The 21,859-nt window shown below is 51.2% G+C and overlaps 1 protein-coding gene across 5 annotated transcripts in view; it reads left to right on the forward strand.

Moving 5' to 3' along the window:
* Positions 1-21,859, forward strand: part of NPHP4 (nephrocystin 4) — a 113,090-nt gene that overhangs the window by 57,450 nt on the left and 33,781 nt on the right. For 4 of the 5 annotated variants that reach the window (XM_045803514.2, XM_045803515.2, XM_087858538.1 and 1 more), the window contains 6 exons: positions 3,405-3,543; positions 14,380-14,441; positions 16,250-16,357; positions 17,682-17,833; positions 17,979-18,170; positions 18,611-18,798. In XM_045803514.2, coding sequence (XP_045659470.2) covers positions 3,405-3,543; positions 14,380-14,441; positions 16,250-16,357; positions 17,682-17,833; positions 17,979-18,170; positions 18,611-18,798 — 841 coding nt within the window. The remainder of the gene's footprint in view (positions 1-3,404; positions 3,544-14,379; positions 14,442-16,249; positions 16,358-17,681; positions 17,834-17,978; positions 18,171-18,610; positions 18,799-21,859) is intronic. The other variant, XM_045803516.2, reaches the window with a different exon arrangement.

Here is a 21,859-nt window from a genome sequence, read left to right on the forward strand (position 1 = left end):
GGTTTAACAGCCCATAGAAGGCTGGTTGGAAACTGTGGCCTGAACCCATTGGGCTGATTCCTGACCAAACAGAAATACCAACATACTCCACAGGATTTAAATAAGACTCAGAATCTCCTAACATAATATTCAAAATGTCTGTGATATAATCTAAACTTAATTGACAGGCAAAGAACCAGGAAAATCTCAACTTTCAGAGAAAAGACACTCAACAGACAGCAAAAGATTCCATGCAAACACCAATCAAAAGAAAACAGGAATGGCTGTACCAACACCAGACAGAGTGGACTTTGGAGCAAAGGAAATTGAGAAGGGTATTACATCTGATAAAAGAGCCAATTCACCAAGAAGACATAGCAGTCCTAAAAGTGTGTGCATCTAATTAGTAGAAGTGAAAGGGTGAACAGACAAATTCATGGTTCTGGTTGGAGACTTTAACACCCACCCCTCTAAGTAAACCAGGGAATACATAGGAAATCACCGAGGACACGGAAGAACTGAACAACATCACGAACCATCTGGATCGACATGACTTATAGAAAACCCTGCACCCAACAGCAGCAGAACGCACATTCTTTTCCAGTGCACAGGGAACATGCAGACAGACCATGTCCTGGGCCATGACACAAACCTTCATAATTTCTAAAGAATTGGAATTATACAGGGTATGGTCCATGATCATAATAGAACTAAACCAGAAGTCAATAACGAAGATAAGAGTAAAAAGTATGGGCGCTTGGAAAGTAAACAATATGTTTCTAAATAATCTGTAACTCAAAGAGGAAGCCTCAGGAAGAAATAGAGGATGTTTTGGACTGAGCAAAAATGAAAATACATCAAAAGGTGGAGAATGCAGCTGATGTGTGCTTCCAGGGGAATTGATAGCATTAAGTGCTTGTATTAAAGCAGAAGAATGGTCTCCATTCAGTAATCTTATTTTCCACCTGTAGGAGCAGGAGAAAGAAGAACAAAATAACCCTAAAACCAGCGGAAGAAAGCCAGTAATAAAGATAAAGAGCAGAAACCAATGAAATCGGAAACAGAACAGTACAGAGACAATAGAGAACAAAAATAGAGAACATCAATAAAACCAAAAGCTGGTTCTTTGAAAAGATCAATAAAATTGATAAATGTCCAGTAAGAGTGACAATAAGAGAAGACTGAAATTGCTGATGTTAGGAGTGGAAGAAGGACCATCACTGCTGACCCCACAGGCATCAAAAGGACAGTAAAGGAATACTGTGAACAACTCTGTGCCCATAAATTTGACAATTTAATTGAAATGGATCAATTTATCTTAAGCCAGAAATTATCAGAACTCACCCAGGATGAAGTAGACAAACTGAGTAGTCCTATGACTATTATAGAAGCTGAATTTGTGGTTAAAACACTTTTGAGAAAGCAATATCCAGGCCTGTCACTGTGAATTCTACCCGATGACTTAATGAAGAAAGAATAGCAGTTTTATACAGTTTCTCCCAGGAAATAGGAGGATGGGAACAATTCCTAATTCACATAACGGGGCCTGTGCTATCCTGGTAACAAAACCAGAGATAGACAGCATAAGAAGACCATGGACACGTGTCCCTCATGGACACAGATGCAGAATCATCAACAAAACACTTGCAGATTGAATCCAACAATATGGAAAGAAGACAACACCATGACCAAATGGGGGTTTGTCCCAGAAATGCAAGGCTGTTTTTGTTTTAAAAATCAGTAAATGTAATTCACCATTAAAGAAGGTAAACCGTATAATCATAACAATTGACATACACAAGGTGTTTGACAAAATTCAACATTGATTTATGATAAAAACTGTGAGCAAACTAGGAGTAGAAGAGAAGCCCCTCCTTTTGCTCAGGGGCATCCACACAAACCTATCAGTGAGCATCCCACTGAGTGGTGAGAGGTTGGGTGCCGTCCCTTTAAGATCAGGGGCAAATGAAGGATGTCCACTCAGCATTCAGAATCTCATTCAGCATCATACTCAAAGTCCTAGCCAGGGCATTAAGGCAAGAAGACAAAATAAAAGACACACAGATTGGAAAGGGAGAAACAGAGCTGTACTTGCTTGCAGATAGCATGAGCATGTGGAAAATCCCAAGGGATCTACAGAAAAACCCTGCTAGAATGAATTAGTGACTTTATTGAGTTTGTAGGAGATAACAGGAGATCAAGATAGAAAAATCATTCATTTCTGTATACTAGCAATGAAAAGTTGACAAGCAAAATTAAAAATAAACAGTATTACTTACAGAGCCCTTCCCTCAACGAGGTAAATCTAATAACACGGTGTTTATGGGACCTGTCTGCTGCGAACTGTAGCACATTCCTTTTGCTGCATGTCACTGTTTTTATTGTGGTTACTCTTGGTCTTGGGTGAGATCACAGAGGACCTACGTAAATGGAGAGATGATGTCTTTATGGATGGGAAGACCCAACATGATAAAGATATAAATTGTCCCCTAATTCATCTATATATAATGTAATTTTACTCAAAATCCCAGCAGGATTTTTTTTTTTTTTTGTTCTACATATAGACCAACTGATTCTAAAATTTATACAGAAAGGCACAGGAATTAGGAAGAGTCCAAAGAATTTTGACCACAACAGTGAAGTTGGAGGAATCACTATAAGCCACTATACAGGGTTGTTGGTGAGGGATTGGCACGTAAGTCAGGGAGCAGAACAGAGTCTAGAAGTAAACCACGGTGTCCTGTAGAATGAACTCTACACACGCCACATGACCCAGCAGTCCTCGTCTTAGAGACGTGAAGACTTAGGTTCGCACGGCAACACGTTTCCCAGGGTCTGTAACCGTCCACACTGAAAAGAGCCCAAGGGTGCCTAAATGGGTGAATGCATGAGTAAACCGCACGCGCGTCATGCCATAGAATGCTGCTCAGCAGGAAAAGGAACTGACTACTGATACGTCCTCCTGCTTGCATGGGTCTCATCAGCATTGTGTGGAGTGCGAGAAGCCAGGCTCAAAAGTGATCTGTCATACCATGTACATGACATCCTGGAAAGACCAGGCTGCCGTGATGGAGGGCAGCTCAGCGACGGTGAGGCCAGGCGGGGGCAGCACTGCTCTGCCCCTGACTGGTAGTGGTTACATGTGTTAAACAGAACGATACACCAAAATTTAAAAGGTCGGTTTTACATAGGTTTGTTTACAAACACACGCAGAACTGGAGAAATGTGATTTCTGCTTGCGTAAGAGCCTTCTGTGCTAATGTGGTCTTCTGGGATGTTAATGCCACAGCTGGCTGTTTCTGCTCAGGAAGTGACTTGATTCTGGGTTTACGCCGACTTTGGGCTGGGGGACTCGTTTCTGGCTGTAACACAGGGGCACCGATGAAGGGAGGAGGCTGCCATTGCTCTCCCTGTGTTAACCGTAGGTGAAGCAGGTGGAGTCAGGGACCGTCCAGTTCCAGTATTCGCTGAGCCCCGAGGGACACCTGGACACAGCCACGGGGCTCGTCCACGGCCCTGAGGCAGAGCGGCAGCCCTCCAGGAGGCCTCCCACGACCCCTGCAAGTAAGTGTTTGCAGAGAACTGACTTCCCAAGTGCACAGCATGACTTCCATCTGTTCCCGAGGAAAAATACTTAGTCCAGTACAATAACATTTATCCGATAATTGCCACAGATTGCTTTAATTTGAGTCCGTTGCGTGAGCTTTTGCTTAATATGGAGGTGTAGAGTTGGGTGGCGACAGAGCTCGGCCCAGCACGTTGTGACCTGTTTCTTGCAGCTCCCTGACCAAAGGCCTGTGGAGGACTCTGCCGGTGACATCCAATGGGGCGCGTGGTGTGGGGGTCCTGCAGACGCGGGCTCGAGGGTTAGAGCTTGGCTGAGAGCCATGGGTGTGGTGCTGTTAATGTGCCGAACGTTTGTTGTTCTGAAAAGGTGCTTTCTACTCCCTTGAAGCACTGTCCCAGAGTGGGGTGTCTGATCTGAGCTTGTGGCTTGGAGAAAGGAAGCAAGGGCTACCACAGAGTGATGTCCTTCCCGGGGGCAGCGACGCGTCTGCATGGGTGTGGGTGCAGGTGGCGAGGGAACGATGGTGGCTGCTGGGCTTCTGTGTGGCTGGCTCAGCACTTGGTGCTCAGGGCCTCTTGGCTTCTGCCCAAGGACCCCTAACCAGTGTCTGACTGAGAACCCCACCTGTCAGGCCCCTGCAGGGCTGACGTCAGAAGGGTGTTGGAGAAGTTCAGTCTGCAGGGCACTGAACCCTGGCCTGAGGCTTCTAGAGATCCCTCCAGCTGCAAGAATGTTCTAGATCATAGGAGGTTTGTCTCTTAGAAAGTTAGAAAGGTAGGGCATGCACAAACATGTAAGCCCATAGAGGGGAGCTGAGTCCCGGTCCATCTTCCCGATGGACACTGCTCAGTCTCCAGGGAGGACCTGCCTGTGTCTTGGCCGCAGGTCCTTGGTGCTGGAGCAGAGGCGCTAGTGGGTCTGGGACTCGTTTGGGACTGATTTTTTATAAGTTGAGATTTTAGTTTATGGAAACTGGTCTTGTTGAATTTAATTTTACAGTTGGTGGAAACAGTCCACTTATTTCTTTGGCCTAGACCTTGACACACTGGCCACGGTCTTCGTGGTCTTCGGGGTTTTCTGAGATACCCGCATGCATTCAGGTTCCACATGCGTAGTCCGTTGCTTTGGGACAAACCACATCATTAAGTATTTCCCTTCTTCTCAAAAAGGCAGTGCATTTGATGGTTTTAGTCGTTCTTTCAGTTTTTGAATATCGTGCTCACCAGATTGCTCCCAGGATTTCCGTGTACCACCAGTGTGTCCGTTAATAACCGGTCGCACATCTGCGGCGCCACTGGCCGCGGGGCTGTGCCAGGGCATGTGCTGGAGTCCCTGCACTGGTGGGCGGAAGGCATGTGTTTTGTGTCAGGCAGGGTCTGTGTAGAGCGTTTTCAGTTTTCCTTAATAGAGTTGAACGCATTGAAGGCATGGAATATATCGTTTAAAAATACTAAATGAAGGGTGCAATTTATTTCCCACGCATTCTGTAAATCTAGCATCTTTCTTTCCTTGACGTATATTCATAGTTGTTTTTTAAAAATAAAACAAATAGCAACCTCTGAGAAAGGTAAATATGAAAGATAGCATCTCAGATTATAAAAACAGGTAAACGTGATTAAATATGTTTGATTAAGTTGCTCAGAAAAGGACAGCCGTGAAAGGCAGTGAGCATAGTTCATCTACGTCTGTGGAAAAGCCTCAACAGGTCATGTCCTCGGAGGCGCGCCTGCACAGCTAGCTTTGTGGGCAAGATAGACTGAGCTTTCCTGGAGAGGAGTTTTCAGGGGTGTAGTTCATGCCGTCACAGTGCTGGAAACAAGCAGCTCGTTTGTCTGAAGGCCTTCTAATCAGGTTAATTCTAAGCCAGGATGGGATTGCCTTGTCGCTTGGCTGCTTCGGGCAGCTGTACGGCCTGGGCTCCTTGGCTCTGTGATCTGCGGACTTGGGTCTCACTTTAGACCTAGTCTGCTGCCCTTCTGCTTCCCAGAATTACCCATGAATTGATTTTTATTTATTTATTTGAGAGAGAGCGTGTGCGTGCATCAAAGAGGGGGATAACCAGACGCCTAAAAGCAGATCCATTTTAAAAAGAGACAGTAGGGGCGCCTGGGTGGTTCAGGCAGTTCAGCGTCTGCCTTCAGCTCATGTCATGATCCTGGGGTCCTGGGATAGAGCCCCACGTTGGGCTCCTTGCTCAGTGGGGAGTCTGCTTCTCCTCCCCCTCCCCGTGCTTGTGCTCTCTCTCTCTCTCTCTCTCTCACACACACACACACTCTCTCTCAAATAAATAAATAAAATCTTTTTTAATAAAAGAGACAATAAACAAACTACCAAATATTTTAGGTCGCAAAAAGAGTGTGTACCACGTGGGTGCGAGATGTGGGTACCCGGGAAGCTGTGCGTACCTGGGCAGGGAGTGTGTGGGAATTCTCTGTCCCTTCTTCTCAGTATTGCTGTGAGTATGAAACTGCCCTAAAAATAAAGTCTATTTAAGAAAAGAAAGAGATGGAGGGAATGACTTGTGGGAAACTTTGTAGTTGTGCCGGTCTTGATTTGACTCACTTGTGTTCAGGATTTCTGTCTCTGTCTCTGAAATTGAGCCTCGGCTGTGGCAGAGGTCAGCAGACTTTAAGGCCGGGTAGTCACTATTTCAGCCTCCGTGGGCCGGATGCCCCGTTGCAGCTCCCCCTGTCCGGTGCTGTGTGGTGAAAGCCACATGCACGAGCTTGGCTGTGTTACAGTAAAGGTCATTCACAAACACAGGTTGTGGGCTGAATCCGATGGCCCGTAACCGGCAGATCCCTGATCTAGAGCTTTCTCTTTTGTCATGTCTTCATCAGGTTTTGGTATTTGGAGTGTGCTAAATTTTGCAAAGTGAGTGTTTAGTTAGGGCTCTCTAGGGAGACAGAACCAGTGGGCTACGCCTGGAAGAAGAGATTTATTATAAGACATTGGCTCACACTGTCCGTGGCGGCTGAGAAGAGGCCCAGGAAAGCTGCCAGGTGTAATTAGTCCAAGTCCAGAGGCCTGAGAGCCCTGAAACCCACCATGCAGATTCCGGTCTGGGTCTGAAGGCCTGAGAAGCAGGAGCACTGAGGGCAGGAGAAGGTGGGCCTCCCAGCTCCATGGTCAGGCAGGAGGGGCCCAGTTCCTTCTTCCTCCACTCTTTGGTTTTTTTCAGGCCCTCGACAGATGGGTCCTCCCACGCTGGGGAGGGCAGACCGCTTCCCTCAGTCGGTCTATTCAAATAGTGATTTCATCCGGATTCACCTTCACAGAGAAACTCAGAGTGATGGTCGGCCACATATCTGGGCCCCTGTGATCCATCTCGTCCACTTGACACAAAATATTCATCATCGCAATGAGTTAGGATGCTTTCTATCTTTTTCTGGGCTTTGAAACAGTTTCAGCAAAAGGAAGGACCTGCTTCTTGAAGGTTTGATAAAACTTACCTATAGGGGCGCCTGGGTGGCACAGCGGTTAAGCGTCTGCCTTCGGCTCAGGGCGTGATCCCAGCGTTGTGGGATCGAGCCCCACATCGGGCTCATCCGTTGTGAGCCTGCTTCTTCCTCTCCCACTCCCCCTGCTTGTGTTCTCTCTCTCGCTGGCTGTCTCTATCTCTGTCAAATAAGTAAATAAAATCTTTAAAAAAAAAAAAAAAAAAACTTACCTATAAAACCATCAGGAGTTCAGTGCCTTTGGAGAGGATTTTCTGACAATGTTAACCTTGAAAACAACCAGAGACATTGAGCAGCAATTGGGTTTATTCTGGAAGAGCAGAGGAACTGCACATGGGGATGTGCAGACCTTGGTGAACCCTAGACCAGCCCCGAGAGCAGAGGACAGCGAGGGCCCGCTTAGAGAGGGAAGGAGGAGGCTGGGAGGGGTGGTTTGGAGCAGAGGTTCATTGGAGCGAAAGAGAGCTCCAAGTGTCAGCTTCTCGTGGGCGCAGATCCCTGCTGGTCCCGAGGCACGGCCAGGGCGGGTGGGGGCACCCTGCTGACCCCTGCTCCATCTTCCAGCTTGGTGGGGATTCCTTGGGTCGTTTTCATGACCTTTAAGTTTCTGTTATGGTTTATGGCTCCATTTAGGTTTTCCATCTCAGCTCATGTCAACTTTGGCGATACGTAGTCTGTAGACGAATGGTTCATTTCCTTTAGTTTGCTAAGATCCTATGATAAACTTGTATCTCACGTAAAAATCGCAGTTTCTGTCTCTGCGTAGATTCCCTCTGTCATTCCCGATCTTTGGCAAGTCTGTCCTGCTTTGGGTTCGACTTACCGGAGGTGTTCACCTTTCATCCTCTGTAAGGAATCAGCTCTTGTTTCCTTCACTGGTTCTCCTGCCGTTTTGACGTTTCTGATTGTATCTTTAATTTTAATTGAATTAATTACAATTTAACTTTATATGACTTTGCCTTTATTTATTCCCTTCTCTCTTTTTTTTAAGTTTTAAAGAAGTTGATTGCTTAGCCTATTTCCATTTGTCTGTGGTTTTCTTCGAAGTACCTCTTTGACTCTATTTTCGACGTTTTGACCTGTGGTGTTCTTATTTCCTAAATTATTGGTTTCAATTTCTATTTCCCTTTGACCTTGAATTTAGAAGTGGAAAAAAGTAGTCTTGCGTTAAAGTATCCACACTGACCTTCTCTTGCTAGTCTTTAGAGCCCTAGCATGCGTCTCCCGGGCAGATTGTTCTTCCACGTCTCACAGCTCTTGGGAGATCCGTTGTTTATACCATCCTGTCATTTGTTTCTGGGTCTCCTTCCCCCCGCTGCCCTTGGAGTGAATCAGTCAGTTTTGCCATGGTGACAGATAATCCCCAGATCTCTTTGTTTTGTTTAAAACAAAAAGATTTGTTTCCTGCTCTCCTTCCGCCTATTGTGGTCGCAGGTAGCAGGTGTCATCTGGGCTCTGTGGCCCACGGCGCCACAAAGAAAGGGACACGTTGGAGGAGCCTGTCCCACAGTCAGAGGCTCTGGCCTGGAAGTGACACATAGGACTCTTCCCAGCTCAGGGGTGGGAGCTAGTCGAGTGGCCCACACCCAGTGGCAGGGGCTGGCAAGTGCCCTAATTTGTGCTCTGGACGGTGAAGAGGTGCAGATCTTCGGTGTGGGCGTTTTGTTCAACACTGAGCACTGTCGTAGGAGCCTCTCACGAGTGGGGGCTGTGTGTCTTCTTTCTGTTGCTCACCAGGGTCCTGGCCCAGGAAAGCACTCGGCACAAGTTTGCAGAGCTGATGTAAGGCTTGGCTGCATCCTGGCACTCGAGTTCTGTCTGTCTGTCTGCCTCCCACACCCTGCCCCCTCACCATCAAGCTCTCTCACTGTTGGCTTCCTTCCAGGAAGAGTTTTTCCCCATAGTGACCCCAGGAACTCTGACGTTACCCTTGGGAAAGAAAGGATTGGGAAGAAATTGGAAAAGAAATTGTGTTCAGGGGTTCCATACAAATCCTGAGATGGAGCCCCTTCCCTCTGCTGTGGCCCTGCCTTTCCCTGTGTGGTGAAGAGCTGGGAGGGTGCCGCTCTGGGAAGAGAGTGTGGAGTCAGGGTGGGGAACTGGCAGATGTGTCATCCGTGGATCGAGGGCCTGACCTCGGGTTTCCAAGTCCCAGGCCGTTCCCTGGCACTCCGCTGCTTCTGTGTGTGGTGGCGTCCCGGCTTTGGCCAGCTTTCCCTGCATTTCGAGATGTTCAAATGAGCAGATCTTGGCAGTCCCTTCCCCTTCTGTACTGTGTGAGCAGGACAAGGACCAGTGTAGAGCCAGCCTGTCCCCCGGAAGCCCGCCGCCTCCAGCTCCACACGGGCAGCTGGGCAGAGTGGTGCCCAGGGGAGGCCGGACGTTCTTGGGCTCCAAGGAGTGTTGTGGAGGTTCAGGGGGAAGGGGACCCCCCTCCCCCCACAGAGACAGCTCGCTTTGGGCTCCAGATCGGTCCCGTTAGCCAGTGGGACAGCGTCTGTCTGGATGACCGGGTGAGGGTGTGTCTTTCCCGTGCAGAGCTTGGCAGAGAGGTCCCTGGAGGGATCGGGGTCTAGTGCCGATGTCCTCCGTTCTCCACCGCCTTTCGGGGGCTGGCAGGTCTGCACGGGTGGAACCTGATTGCACTTGCTTTATTTAATTTGGATTTATTGCTGCGTTCTTGTCACATTGATATGATTGCCTTCATCCCAGGTTCACTCGTGTTTAACTGGTGATGTAAACGTTCCCTCCTTCGATATTTTACCAACTTCGATGGTTCTGTTAGAAATCTTGATGACATGCGGCTGTCATGTTAAGTGAGGGACTTTGGCTCTTTGTCGTGAATTATCTATTTTATGTCCTCTGCAGAATTACTAGGGAGCAGAGGCCCACTCCTCACCCTCCAGGAAGGAGTGCATGGAGCCACTAGGGGGCGCTCGGTCTTGGTTTTTTGAAACTGGGAATTTCCCTGATAGGTGCGTTGCTTTTCATTGTTCTGCTGGGTCAGAATGTCAGTGTGTTTGTGTCATAGATTTGAAAATCAGCTGTGTAGAAGGGGTCTTGGAAAAATGTCATCACGGTGTTTCCCAGGATACCCTGACTTAGGTTCTTGGCATGGTTGTGACCTTATGTGTGTCTGTGCTGCAGGGACGTCCTCTCCAGCAGGAGGCTCGCTGCCTCTGGGGGTCGTGTCACCCAGGTAGTCATGCAGGATGGGGCTTTGAGCTGCCCATCGGGAGCCAGGTGAACAGGCAGATTTAAAGGGATGTGTGCGTTCTGCTGGAAGACGTTAGTGGGTGGCTCAGAGCCGAGGTCTTGATGGGGGATGGGTCATTGCTGCGGCCAGCCCTTGAAGGTGACCCCAGCCTCGGGCTTCAGGTGCCCCACAGCGTTCCCCACTCCCCTGGGGCCTGGCTAGCCGAGACAGGGCACCTTGCGCATTGTGGTTTTAGAGCATTGCCAGCAGCAGAATGGGCAGAACCATGACACCTTTGTCGTGACACTCCTTTGTCAGTAGCTGGAACGTGCATCTTCTCCCATGTCTTCTCTGCATAGGGAAACATCCGGGTATATGGTGCCGACTTGTATCCTTGCACCAAAGAGCCCGGTCACTCGCACAGGTGCAGAGCATAACTTCCCAGGTGCTGAGGGGCACGTAGGATCCTGGGTGCTAACTTAGCAACACTCTGGTGACTGCTGGCACAGGCACGGTGAGACCTGGGGACCCCTAGTGTGCTCGGGACACAGGTCCCTCGCTGTTCCTGACTGCCCAGCCTGCCCGAGCAGCAGGTGGCCACTGGGGCGGGGCATGCACAGCTGCAGGTGTGAACTCTATGGGTGGGCCTGGGCTCGCTCTTGTGCAAGTCCAGCCCCTCCCCAGCTGCAGCCCCACGTGTGCTGGGCCCCCTAGGCATCCTGTGCACGGGAACGCCTTGGCCACTGTCCCGTGTGTCAGCCACCGTCCCGTGCATGGGAGCCACCTCGGCCACCTGCACTCTGCACTCCTTCAGCACCGAGACCCACAGCCTCCCCGTCAGTAAGCTGTCTGCCCTTTTATGTCTGCACAGATTGTGCTCATTTCCCCCATTTGCTGGGGTCAGAATCATAGGGAGAATGGCTTTTTACACCCAAATAATTAGAAAATGGGGGCCTTTCAAATGGGTTTGCCGTATGAATTCGTAGTGTCTGAAGAGCCATTAAATATTGATCAGTGCTTTATTTTCAAGGCCCCGTGGGACATTTATTTCCCCCCCGTCTTTCTTTAAATCACGAGACTCTGTCTTTAGTGAGGATAATTCCTTCCTCCTCCCTGCCTTTTGATGCCAGCTGTCCCCCCATCCTGTAAGATCGCCGACCCCTCCCTCCGGGCCCAAGACCTGAGCCGAGCTCCCACCTCTGCCAGTGAAGGACCGACCCCGCAGCTGGACATGGGGCTTGTGCCGCCAGACAGCGCTTCCCTCTGTGAACACCCTCCTCAGGCCTGCCTGCTGACTCCTTTCCTCAGTTTCCCCCAGGATGCACAGCTATGTTTAAGAAGGGCATGCCCAGGAAGACAGCTTGCATTTTGGGATGAAGGGCTGTGGTGCTGCCTGCTACTCACGTCTGGCCCGTGGCTGGGGACGGACGGGAAGGTGGTCGCACCGTGGGCCCCCCAGTGTTTCTGGGGGGGCTTCTGTTCCTTCCAGCCTGGAGGATGTCTCCATGAAGACTGCTGCCTGGTCCTGTGTGTACCTGTGTACTTGTTTCTGTGTCTTTCTGTGACCCCATCCCGTCCCCTCAGCAAAGCCGCTGTGGGGGCAGCGTTGACGGTTCAGATCGGCGCAGTCCTCCACGTGCGCCCTCCCGGCAGAGAGAGTGCCGGACACGGGTCTTTGTGTGACTCAGTGGGACGCGGACAGCCCGGGTGTCGGTGGCTGCGGTTTGGGCTTCTAGAAGCCGAGCTGACAGAGGGGAGCTTTTGTGGACTGTGATTTTCAGTGAGTCGAGGCTGACTGGGGAGTAACAGAGTGTCGGGGAGAATTAGTCTTCAGACAGGTGGCGGACGTGCTGCAGCGGGAGCTGTGAGCGTCTTCTTGGTCTCAAGCAGTTGGTGGGGACCCTTTCCGCACGGCACTTAGCCCTGGTGACAGGGGAACCACCGATATAGTCCCTTCCTGCTGTTCTCAGTGCTGTCTCACGATGTGGCTTCCTGGGCTCCGTGGCCCGTGGGCTGCCTAGAGTGTGTGCCAAAGCATTCGGTCCTCTCTGAGTTTCTGTGTTCTTCTGGAAACCAGAGCCCTGTGGCTCCCCAGCAAGGGGCACGTGTGGGCAGAGGCTCCGGGGCCAGCGACTGCTTATGGTGTCTCAGTCTGCACTGCCGAGCTGACCGGTAATGATCATTACATTAAAATTTAAGTTCTTTTTAATTCCACAAGCGATACACGAATATACGTGCTTACTCGATGCATAAAGGGTGAAGTGATAGCCCCTTACCCTTGCACCCTCTCCGTGAACTTCGGTGAATTTACCTACACTCCTGCCCCCACGGCGCTCTTCCTTTTTTAACTCTTTTCCCCTTTACCGTGGATGAGCAGACAGGCAGGCTGTCTGGTAACTTGCCTCTCCCGCTCTGTAACTTCTTTTGGCAGCCTTTCCATGTCAGGACGCTCCCACGACCTGGGGGTTCCTGCTGCACGCGTGGACCTGCCGGCTTTTCCCCACGGGCTTCTGTTTCCGGGTGCACGTGGCTTGCGCTGATGTGCCGCTGCCCCAGACGCGCTTGCACGCGCTCTTGCACGCGCTGCAGTGCTGTTCCTCATGTCCTTAGCACCCCCGCCTGCTGCCCAGTGGCTCCCGGCCCGGCCGTGCTCTGTGGCGGGTGTCAGGTGTCCCAGTCCAGGGCCGCTGTTGGGCTTCGGGGAGCCTGTTGGAGGAATCAGAGTGGACGCGCTCTGGAGGACCCAGCATTCTGTGGGTGCGGCTAGTAGGGCGTTTATTTTGAGAAGCAACCTAGCCAGCGATCGCTACACAGAGCATGAGAACAAAAAGCCGTGGCACCCGGATGTGTTGTGGCTCTGGTGTGCTTTCTCTCAGGCTCCGCCGCCCCAGGGCGTGTGGATTTAGGCGCCCCTGGCCCTGGGGTCACTCGCACGCATCTTTTTCATCTGCTGCCAGAGCCTTCCTTGTACCAATTTATTCTCTAGGAAGAGAAGACTGCATGAGTCGTGATGTAAAGAATTACGTTAACAACCATACCACATAGCACCCAGCTTTGAGAAACGGGGCAGAAGGGCTGGTGGGAGAAGCTTTGGGGGCAGGTTCAGGTCTCACTGACCCGAGGTTGACTCCCAAGGGCCAGGTGTCTCGTCGCAGAGGCTGATGGAGCCGCTTCCTGCAGTGTTATCCTATTACCAGAGTCACCTGTGGGGCTTTCCAGAGCCCCCGTTTCAGGCTGGGGCAAGGAGGACTCAGGCTGGGGGAGAGGTGCGTGGCCGGCGGAACCCTGGTCTCTACTTGGCTTCTGGTGCAACAGTGCCTTTCCCGGGAGGCACAGCTTGTGCCACGATTTGCCTGAGCTCATTTCGGGAGCCGAAGGCTCTCGGACTAGAGTGTTCCTAAGACCCTGGGAAGCGCCCCAACTTGGCTTGTGAGGAGCGGGTGGGTGGGCCAGTGGGCCACTGGTGCCCTTGGGACTTGGCTGGGGGAAGAGACCTTAAAGCCGGCAGGAGCCAGCCTTGGCGTCACCGAGGTCAAAGGACACATGTGGCCCCTTGCTCTGGGGGGCCACGGGAAGGACTGGCCTCCACGCCTCCTGGTCCCACCATGCCCACACCTACAGTGAGCAGGACTCAGGTCAGGCTGTGCGGAGTGGGCATCCGTGGGCCTGGGAGACCGGAAAAGCAGGGCGTGGCCACGTGCACCTGCTTACAAGTTCCTTAACAAGACAGCAAGTCCTCCCCAGGCTTGGGAAGTGCCAGGCCAGCCCACACAGGACCCCAGCTCTTCCAAGTCAGGGGAGTATGAGCAGATGGGAAGGTGGAAAGATGCAAGGTGGGCATGTGAGGACTTTTGCGGGTCATGAAGCCCACCCTTGGTGAGACCACATGATCAGAAAGCCTGAGGCCAGGCAGGTTGAGGGGGAGGGGGGGAGCTGGAGTGACAGCAGATGGGCTCAGGCTCCAGTCTTCCAGGCTGTGACCCGGGGGAGCGGCCCGTGCTCTTGCGCATGCCCAGAGTCTTCTCTACACTGCTCAGTGATTGGACTGCCCAGTTACTGCTGCCCAGCACCAGTGGTGGCACTGGTCTCTGGCCGGGGGCAGAGGGGTCAGACCCTGACTGAGTTGGGCCCCCCGAGGCTCATGGGCACCCCTCCCCACCTCCGTCTGCTTCCCTCAGGCCCGCCAGCACCTGCGCCACAGGGGCTCGCTGCCCTCCAGGATTCGCCTGTGGGACCGGGGGTAAGTCCAGGCCCCAGAGGCCTGTTTCAGAATTCCGCAATCCGTTATTTAAAGGCCCCGGGGGCAGGATGTTTCTCTGCTTCTTTAAGAACAGGGGCGTCCTGTTTGCTTTGCCGGGGCTGGGGCTGGGGTGCGCTGGCTGCAGGGTTTGTGGTGCTGCGTCCTGTCCCCATCCTGCCTGGCTCTGCGGCTGGCGGCTGCCAGTGGTGATCAGTGATCTTCCAGGTGCCGTCAAAGGCACAATCAATACTTTTTAAACGTGAGGTGTTCTCCCCGGCAGTTGTGTCTAACAGCTGAGAATCTTTCAGGGCTGAACAGCCTTTGTTTTTTCTCTGAGACACCACAGTGTGGTCTTCATCCCCTCCTTTCCTAACTGCCTCTGCCCGGAGAGGGTGCCTGGCAGTCACCAGTGCCCTGGGCAGGGAGGCCCCCAGCCAGGCCTGTAGGCTGAGCAGCTGGTGTGGCAGAGATGGGCCACAGCCAACAGAGGCCGGGCACGTTGACCACCGCCTGTCAGACAGCAGACGGTTCTGGGTGCGAGGGTCTCCGTAGGCAGAGAGGCGCTGGCTTGCGGGGCTGTTGGCTGGCCAGCGAGGCCACCCCTTCTGTCTTCCTGATGCCTTTGTCTGCCAGCATCACCCTGGAAAAGGACTTTCTAGAAAAGTCAGGTAATTCAGCATCAAAGGCTGTCCCAAGGAAGCGGCTTTAATGTGCACCACGCAGCTTGGAAACTGGCTCAGGAGTGAACGTTGTATTTGCCTGAAGACACGTGTTTGGAGACAGCCTCCCAGGCTTCCCTGCTGGCCTGTTCCAGCGTTTTCCTTCCAGCGGTGAGCATGTCACCCTCAGTGTTCAGGGACCACAGAGCAGTGCTGCCCGCTTCCAGAGGCAGGAAAGGCTCAAGACAGTGTGTGGGGTCTGAGGGGAGCTGACCAGACCCCTACGGTTCTTCTCTGCCCCCTGAAGATGCTGCTGGGGCCCCCATGGCTAAAGGCCCTCCCGCCCCGGCCACACGTGTTGAGTCCCTCTGTACCAGCACTGTGTTGGGCCAGCTGCTGGCGTGTGTTATAGATCGAGTCCAGGCTTTGAGAGGCAGGCCTTCCATGGAGCGTGGGCCCCGTCACAGCTACATTTGTTTTCCAGATACCTGCGGCATTTATGGAAGGCTTACCGCGCGCCAGGTTCTGGGCCAAGCCCTTTCCCCGACTTCTCATTTAATTCCCACGACAGTCATGTGTTTTAGTTACTGTTTCCACCCCCACTTTGCAGATGAGGAGACCAAGGTAAAGAAAGGACTCAGTGACTTGCCCTTAGTACACAATAACAGTGGCGCAGGGATTCCATCCTGGCCGGTGTTCGTAGAGCCCACGTCGGCTGCCATTCCAGTCACTGCCTTAGTGGGGGGACTGTGTTCTGGACACATCGGTGGTTAGACCTCGAAGGGGCCTTGCAGGTGTTCAGTCCCTGGCTGAAGGGAGGTTCAAAGACCAACCACCCCTGTAGCCCACAGGTGGTGGAGAACCTGGCTTCCCCGGGCCCTTCCTCTTCTCCACCCGCTGTTCCTTGTTAATACTATTTTTATGCTGACGTTACCACGTAGGAGGGATCACAGTCTTGCCTCTCAGTAACTACAGTAAAGGAACTTAGGAGCAGCTCTGGGTTCTGGAGCGGCAGCCAAGCAGGTGGTTGCAGACCCCACTGCCTTCTGGGCCATGCTGTGTCTCCTGGGTTTGTGCCAGCCTGAGTGGGAGGGCTCTGTGACATGCTGGGCTGCCTTTCACGTCTCATGCATGGTTCCTCCCCTTTAGTTGTCGCTTTCCCAGCTGGCGGCTTCCCCACAGTCCCCCACTCGGTGCCGCTCGGCCACACCCTCTTCACGGCAACCCGACAGCTCCGAGCCCCCGCTGGCCCAGGAGGTAAGTATGCCCACCCTTCCTCCTTCCAGGGAAGGGCTCCAAACGCCTGGCTTCCATTGAAGTCTCTGACTTTGTGATCTGCGCTGGTCCTTGGTGAGGTGGCGAGACCTTCATGGGTTCTCTGTGACATGGACGTAGGGACAGGGTGGGGGGGGGCACGGCGTACTTCCATGCTTCAGGTACACGCCACCATTCTGTCCTGTCTACCAAGGAGGGTTTGGTGTGGGGGCTCTTCCTGCCATGGGGCTTAATTAGGCTTTTGCTGCACCTGACAAGACAAAGTTAGACTATCCTCAGATCTCTGGACATGAAAGGGGAAGGAAAGTTTTGCCGGAGGTATAAATGAGGCCGACCCAGCCTCCAGCTCTCCGGGACGCTCTCCTTGCTGTCAGCCGCTGAAGGAGAAGCAGTGAAGCCCACCATCCTGGATTCTGGTGTATCCAGTGGGCAAAACAGGCCTGTTTCCATGGACCTTGGGGAGGTCACGTCAAGTTTGGTTTCAAAAGCTGGCTGGCTCACCTGCAAACTGTATCTTCGTCTTGTACTGGAAGTCTATTAAGGAAAAATGGTGCCATTAAATTATTTATTTGAGAACATAGTACTGTGAGATGCATGATTCTAGAATATGTCTGGGGCTCATTTATGAAGAGCCTGTGTCTCTTACTATTGGCAGCTGAGATGTGTTGGAGTTGTCTCTGGTTCTGTGGTGTCCCTTTTGAGCTGAAACAGAAAGCTAGGGAAGTTGGCGTGAAAGAGAGCCTTGTGATTCCCAGACAGCCTCCTCGTTTAGACACGTCTTCTGCTCTGGAGGGACGTGGAAGGTGGAATACAGGGCAATGACTAGATTCTTCAGGGGACGTGAGGATCAGAGAAGCGTCTGCACAGGCCAGCCAGGGCCGTGCCATTCTGTCTTGCAGTGTTGAAGGAGGGTTCATTTTCTGGGCCACCAATGTGGTTTTTATATTAATTAACCTTCTCAGACAGCAGATCTCTCCCATGGTACTTGTTTATAAAATTGATTGAATTCTCGTGCAATTCTCATTGCTTTTTGACTCACTTAAAATACGAGATGCCCAGATAATTTCAGAAAAGCAGTGACTTTTTAGTGTAAGTCCCAGATGTTTCATGGGACATACTTACATTATGCCCAAATTATTCATTGTTTGCCTCAAGTGTAAAAGGCACCTGGGCATCCCGTATTTTCCTTTGCTGAAGCTGGCAGTCCGGCAGGGACGGTTCACTGATGCACACCCCTCATCCAGCCTCCTTGGTCGTCACAGGCTGGGATCCTTGTTGGCCTCACCTGGGGCTGCATTTTGCTCAGCAGGGGCTCCCCTTGGAGGGCAGAATCTCTCACCTGGAGGCCCAGCTGAGCCAGACGTCCTTGGTCCTGGGAGCCTCTGTTGCCGAACAGCTGCGGGAGCTGCCTTTCACACCGGTGCACACCCCGATTGTCGTGGGAGCCCAGGCCAGGAGGTGAGGGGCTGCCTGAGGGCCCGGCACGTGCTGTGCCGTGAAGACGGACTCTCAACAACAGGCTTCCCCCAGAGAGGGGCTCCAGAGGTCCTGCCTCTCTGCTGGCCCTTTCCTGAGGCTAGCCTCCGCGGTCTTTGTGTTTCAGTTCTGGAAGTAAGCTCTCACGAGCCTCAATGGTGCTCCTGCAGGCTTCCGGCTTTCCCGAGATTCTGGATGCCAATAAACAACCAGCCGAGGCTGTCAACCCCGCAGACCCCGTGAAATTCAACCCCCAGAAGGAAGCCTCGGATTATCTGCAGAGCAACGAGATCGTGCTGCAGTTCCTCGCCTTCAGCAGGTGTGCCCGTAAACACTCTGTCGGTCTCTGCCCGGCTTTTGCTCTCCTTGCATCAAAGAAACACCCCCGTGTGGCTCCGAGCTGGCAGAACTCTCTGTGCTGAGGTCTTGCCAGAGGAGGGGATGAGTCTGTTTTTGTTTTCATTTGGTTGGGACCCTCACACAGCTGTCTCTAACTGCTGTAAAACTGGCTTTGCTCGATCTTCTGTAATTGAATGTAGACAGTGTTGTGTTGGCCAATTCTGGGTATTCGTGCAGCTCTGAGAGCAGCTTTCTCCAGCTGGGGCTCAGTGGGTTGCTGTTTGGCGGGCTTCCCGAGATCCCAGTAGAACTGCTCACATGGGCGGACCAGGCAGTGTCCGGCCTGTGGCGCTGGACTCTCGGAAGCCCAGGTTTTCTGCTATGGATACTTGATTAATTGGGGGCTCTTATTGGATTCAGAATGTCCCAGGACTGCCAGGGAGCGCCATGGCCAAAGACCGTGTATTTCACCTTCCAGTTCTACCGCTTTCCACCCGTGACAACGCCACGCCTGCAGCTGGTTGGGCTGGACGAGACGGGCAGGACACACTCTGGTTCCCTGTCACATCTCCTGGTTCTCACTGACAGAGATGGCTCCTCTGATGCTGGTAAGTGCTCGTGCATCTGCAGACGTGAGAAATCCAGCACTGAGCCTTGTTTGTAAATTTTATTATTTGCAAAATATTGTACGGTGAAAATTTTCAAGCACGTACAGAATTTGAAAGAAGAGTATAATGAAGCAACGCTCCCACCAGTGAGCTCCAACCAGCAGCTGTCAACTACGTCCCCACCCAGACCCCACGTCACTTGGAAGCAGATTCCAGACATGGTATAATTTCACCTGTGAATATTTCCTTATATATCTAAAAAATAAGGAGTTCTGTTTGAAAAACCTAAACCTAGTATTATCCTACTTAAAATTAATAATCCCTTAAATGTCATTAACTATTTAGCCTATGTTAAAATTTTCCCAATAACTTCGTAAAAAATTTTTTTTGAGGATGGAAGAAGGGTTTTTGTTGTTTTGAGGAGGATACCGTTTGTAACAGTTTGTTGAGCTCAAGCTCTCAGGAGGGTGTGTGTCTGCCCACAGGTGCCCCTGCCGCCCCCAGGCTCAGTTTCATGTTGTTGGTTGAAGGAGCCACACTGCTCCTGCTTGTCCTGTAGGGCTTCCCACAGTCTGCACTTGGGTTTTGCTTCCCAGCGGTGACATTTGAAGGGTCCCCCTCTGTCCCTTGTATCTCCTGGACATTGGGAGTCAGATCTCTGCGTGGTCAGAGGCATGTTTGTCAGAGGGGAACTCTCTGGGGCTGTTCTCATCACCTCCTGCAGCTGCGCAGTGACCCGTCCCTCCTTTCTGTGCCACGTCAGTGGCGTCAGGACTGTTGCCCACAGGCTGATTATTTTGCTCAAGGTTGAACAGTGGTGACGTTCTCCTTCTGGAGCTGGAATCCTTCCATAAAGAGAAACTTGCCCTCGCCAGTTATTGGGTTACCTTGAGGTGCAGTCCATGCAGGAAAGGCAGAATAATGCCCAGTTCTTCCCTTTTATTAAGAACTTTCAGAATAATGAGCCAGTTCCTTAGCATCCTTTGAGAGTGGGGCCAATGACTTTTGTTTCTGGCATTATTATAAACTAGTGGATTCACACTGCAGTGGATCGAAACATATCAAATATGTTGCTTTTTTTTTTTTTTATCAGTGATCAGTTAACCTCTCTGTGGCCAGTCTCTGGGTTTGTAAGGGGCAGAGCTGGGAGCCCTTGCCGCCTCTTCAGTAGAGAGAACAGGTGGGAATGCCGTATGAAAATGCTAATGAAGTGAAAGTAGTTTAGCGACATTAGCATCAGACAAAAGAGACAAAAGGCAAATGCGGTGCTGGGGATAAAGAAGCCCTATTAAATATAATCAAGAGAATAATCACTAGGAAAATAAATAATTCTGAACCGTGAACTTCCAACAAGCAGCCTCAAACTACAGAAGAAACATGGACAGACTTTAGAAGGGGAAATTGACAAAGCTATGGTCGTGGAAGGTCTGACATCCCTTGCTCAAGGAACTGACACGTCAAGCGGAAAATAATCAAGAACGTTACAAAATACAATTTAAAAAGATGATCTTGTAAAACCTACAGAACCAGTTTAGAAGATGTGCGTTCTTTCCAGGCATACTTGCGACGTACAAGAACCGATCATTCGTATATGTTGCGCACGTTTTAGGCCACTGTGCAGGCGTCACCGTGCTCCGGGAGACCCAGGATCCAATCTAACGGCGTGGCATTCTCTGACGGCAATGCCACAGGTCAGAAATCGACCGCTCTCTCCCCCCAAAGGCTCCAAACTGCTGTTTTTTTTTGTTTTGTTTTTTAATTTTAAAACATACTTTTAATTATTCTGTAGGTCAATGAAAAAATCAAAATAGAAATGGCAATTTAAAACTGAATCACAAAATCATGTTGCAAACGTTGTAAAACAAATGAGATGCAGGTAAAATGGTATTTATAGGGAAATTTACAGCTTTAAGTGCTTGTATTGGGAAAGAAGAAAGTATTTTTTAAAATGCTGATCTAATTGTTCAACTCAAGAAGTTTGGGGAAAAAAACCCGGAACAAATCCAATGAAAGTAGAAAGAAAGAAATTTTATTTTTTTAAAGATTTTAAAAGATTTTTATTTATTCATTTGAGAGAGAGAGAGAAAGAACATGAGTGGGGAGGGGGAGGGGTAGAGGGAGCAGCAGACTCCCTGCTGAGTAGGGAGCCAAAAGGAGGACAGGAGGAGAGGAGACTCCATCCCAGGACCCGGAGATCATGACCTGAGCTGAAGGCAGACGCTCAACCATCTGAACCACCCAGACCCCGGAAGGAAAAGTATTTTAAAATACGCATAAATGCTTAGAAAACAAACAGACAGGGAGAGAGCTGGCCGTGCTTGCTGGCGCTCACCCCATTGGATGGGCTTTGTTGCCGGCAGAGGTAGGACTGTCCGGCTGCAGACCCTGGGGTAGAGCCCTGGTCCCCTGCTTGCCTGAGGACCCCAGCATCCTCGCTTCCTGCAGACAAATCTGTAAAGAAGAGACAGGGGGTGAGGGCACAGCTTAGGCCCTGTCCTGTCTCCCAAATTCTCCAGCTGATGAGCTGCTCTTGGCCTGGGGAGGAGCATGCGTGGGGCAGAGGGTGAGTGCAGGAGGCCCCCAGTATGGAAGCGTGGCCAGGGACACTGTCCTGAAACAGTCCCAGGTTTTGTTCTCTCCACTCCCTGGGTTTCCCGACCATCCTGGGACCACTTGTCCCAATCCAACTGCCTTCCCTTTGCCGATGGTCCTGGGACCATTGGTGGACAGTTTAGCCCATGCCCCCAGAAGGCTCTGAAATGGACCGGAATAGTGCATTGATTTCACGGCTCCTTGCACCTGTTGCTGAGAAAGTGTCTCCTTCCGTTTCCTGTTCCCAGCCCCATCCAGCTGCTCTATCCAGGCAGCTCACCAGAGGTGCTGCGGTGAGGTTAAACGGATAGGGTTCAGGCAATTTAATTCAAAAGGCCAACCACGGAGAGATGTTCCTGATTTGAATATAGACCCCTTTCCATTATGAATATCCCAGAGAAAAATTAGTCCAAAAATTAAATCTCCTTGCATGTTGAAGTCCAAAGAAATCAAACTCCAAGATCAAATT

Source organism: Ursus americanus, chromosome 33 (genome assembly GCF_024610735.1).
Source record: "Ursus americanus isolate L20-20 chromosome 33, mUrsAme1.1.p, whole genome shotgun sequence".
In the NCBI taxonomy this organism is placed as follows: domain Eukaryota; kingdom Metazoa; phylum Chordata; class Mammalia; order Carnivora; family Ursidae; genus Ursus; species Ursus americanus.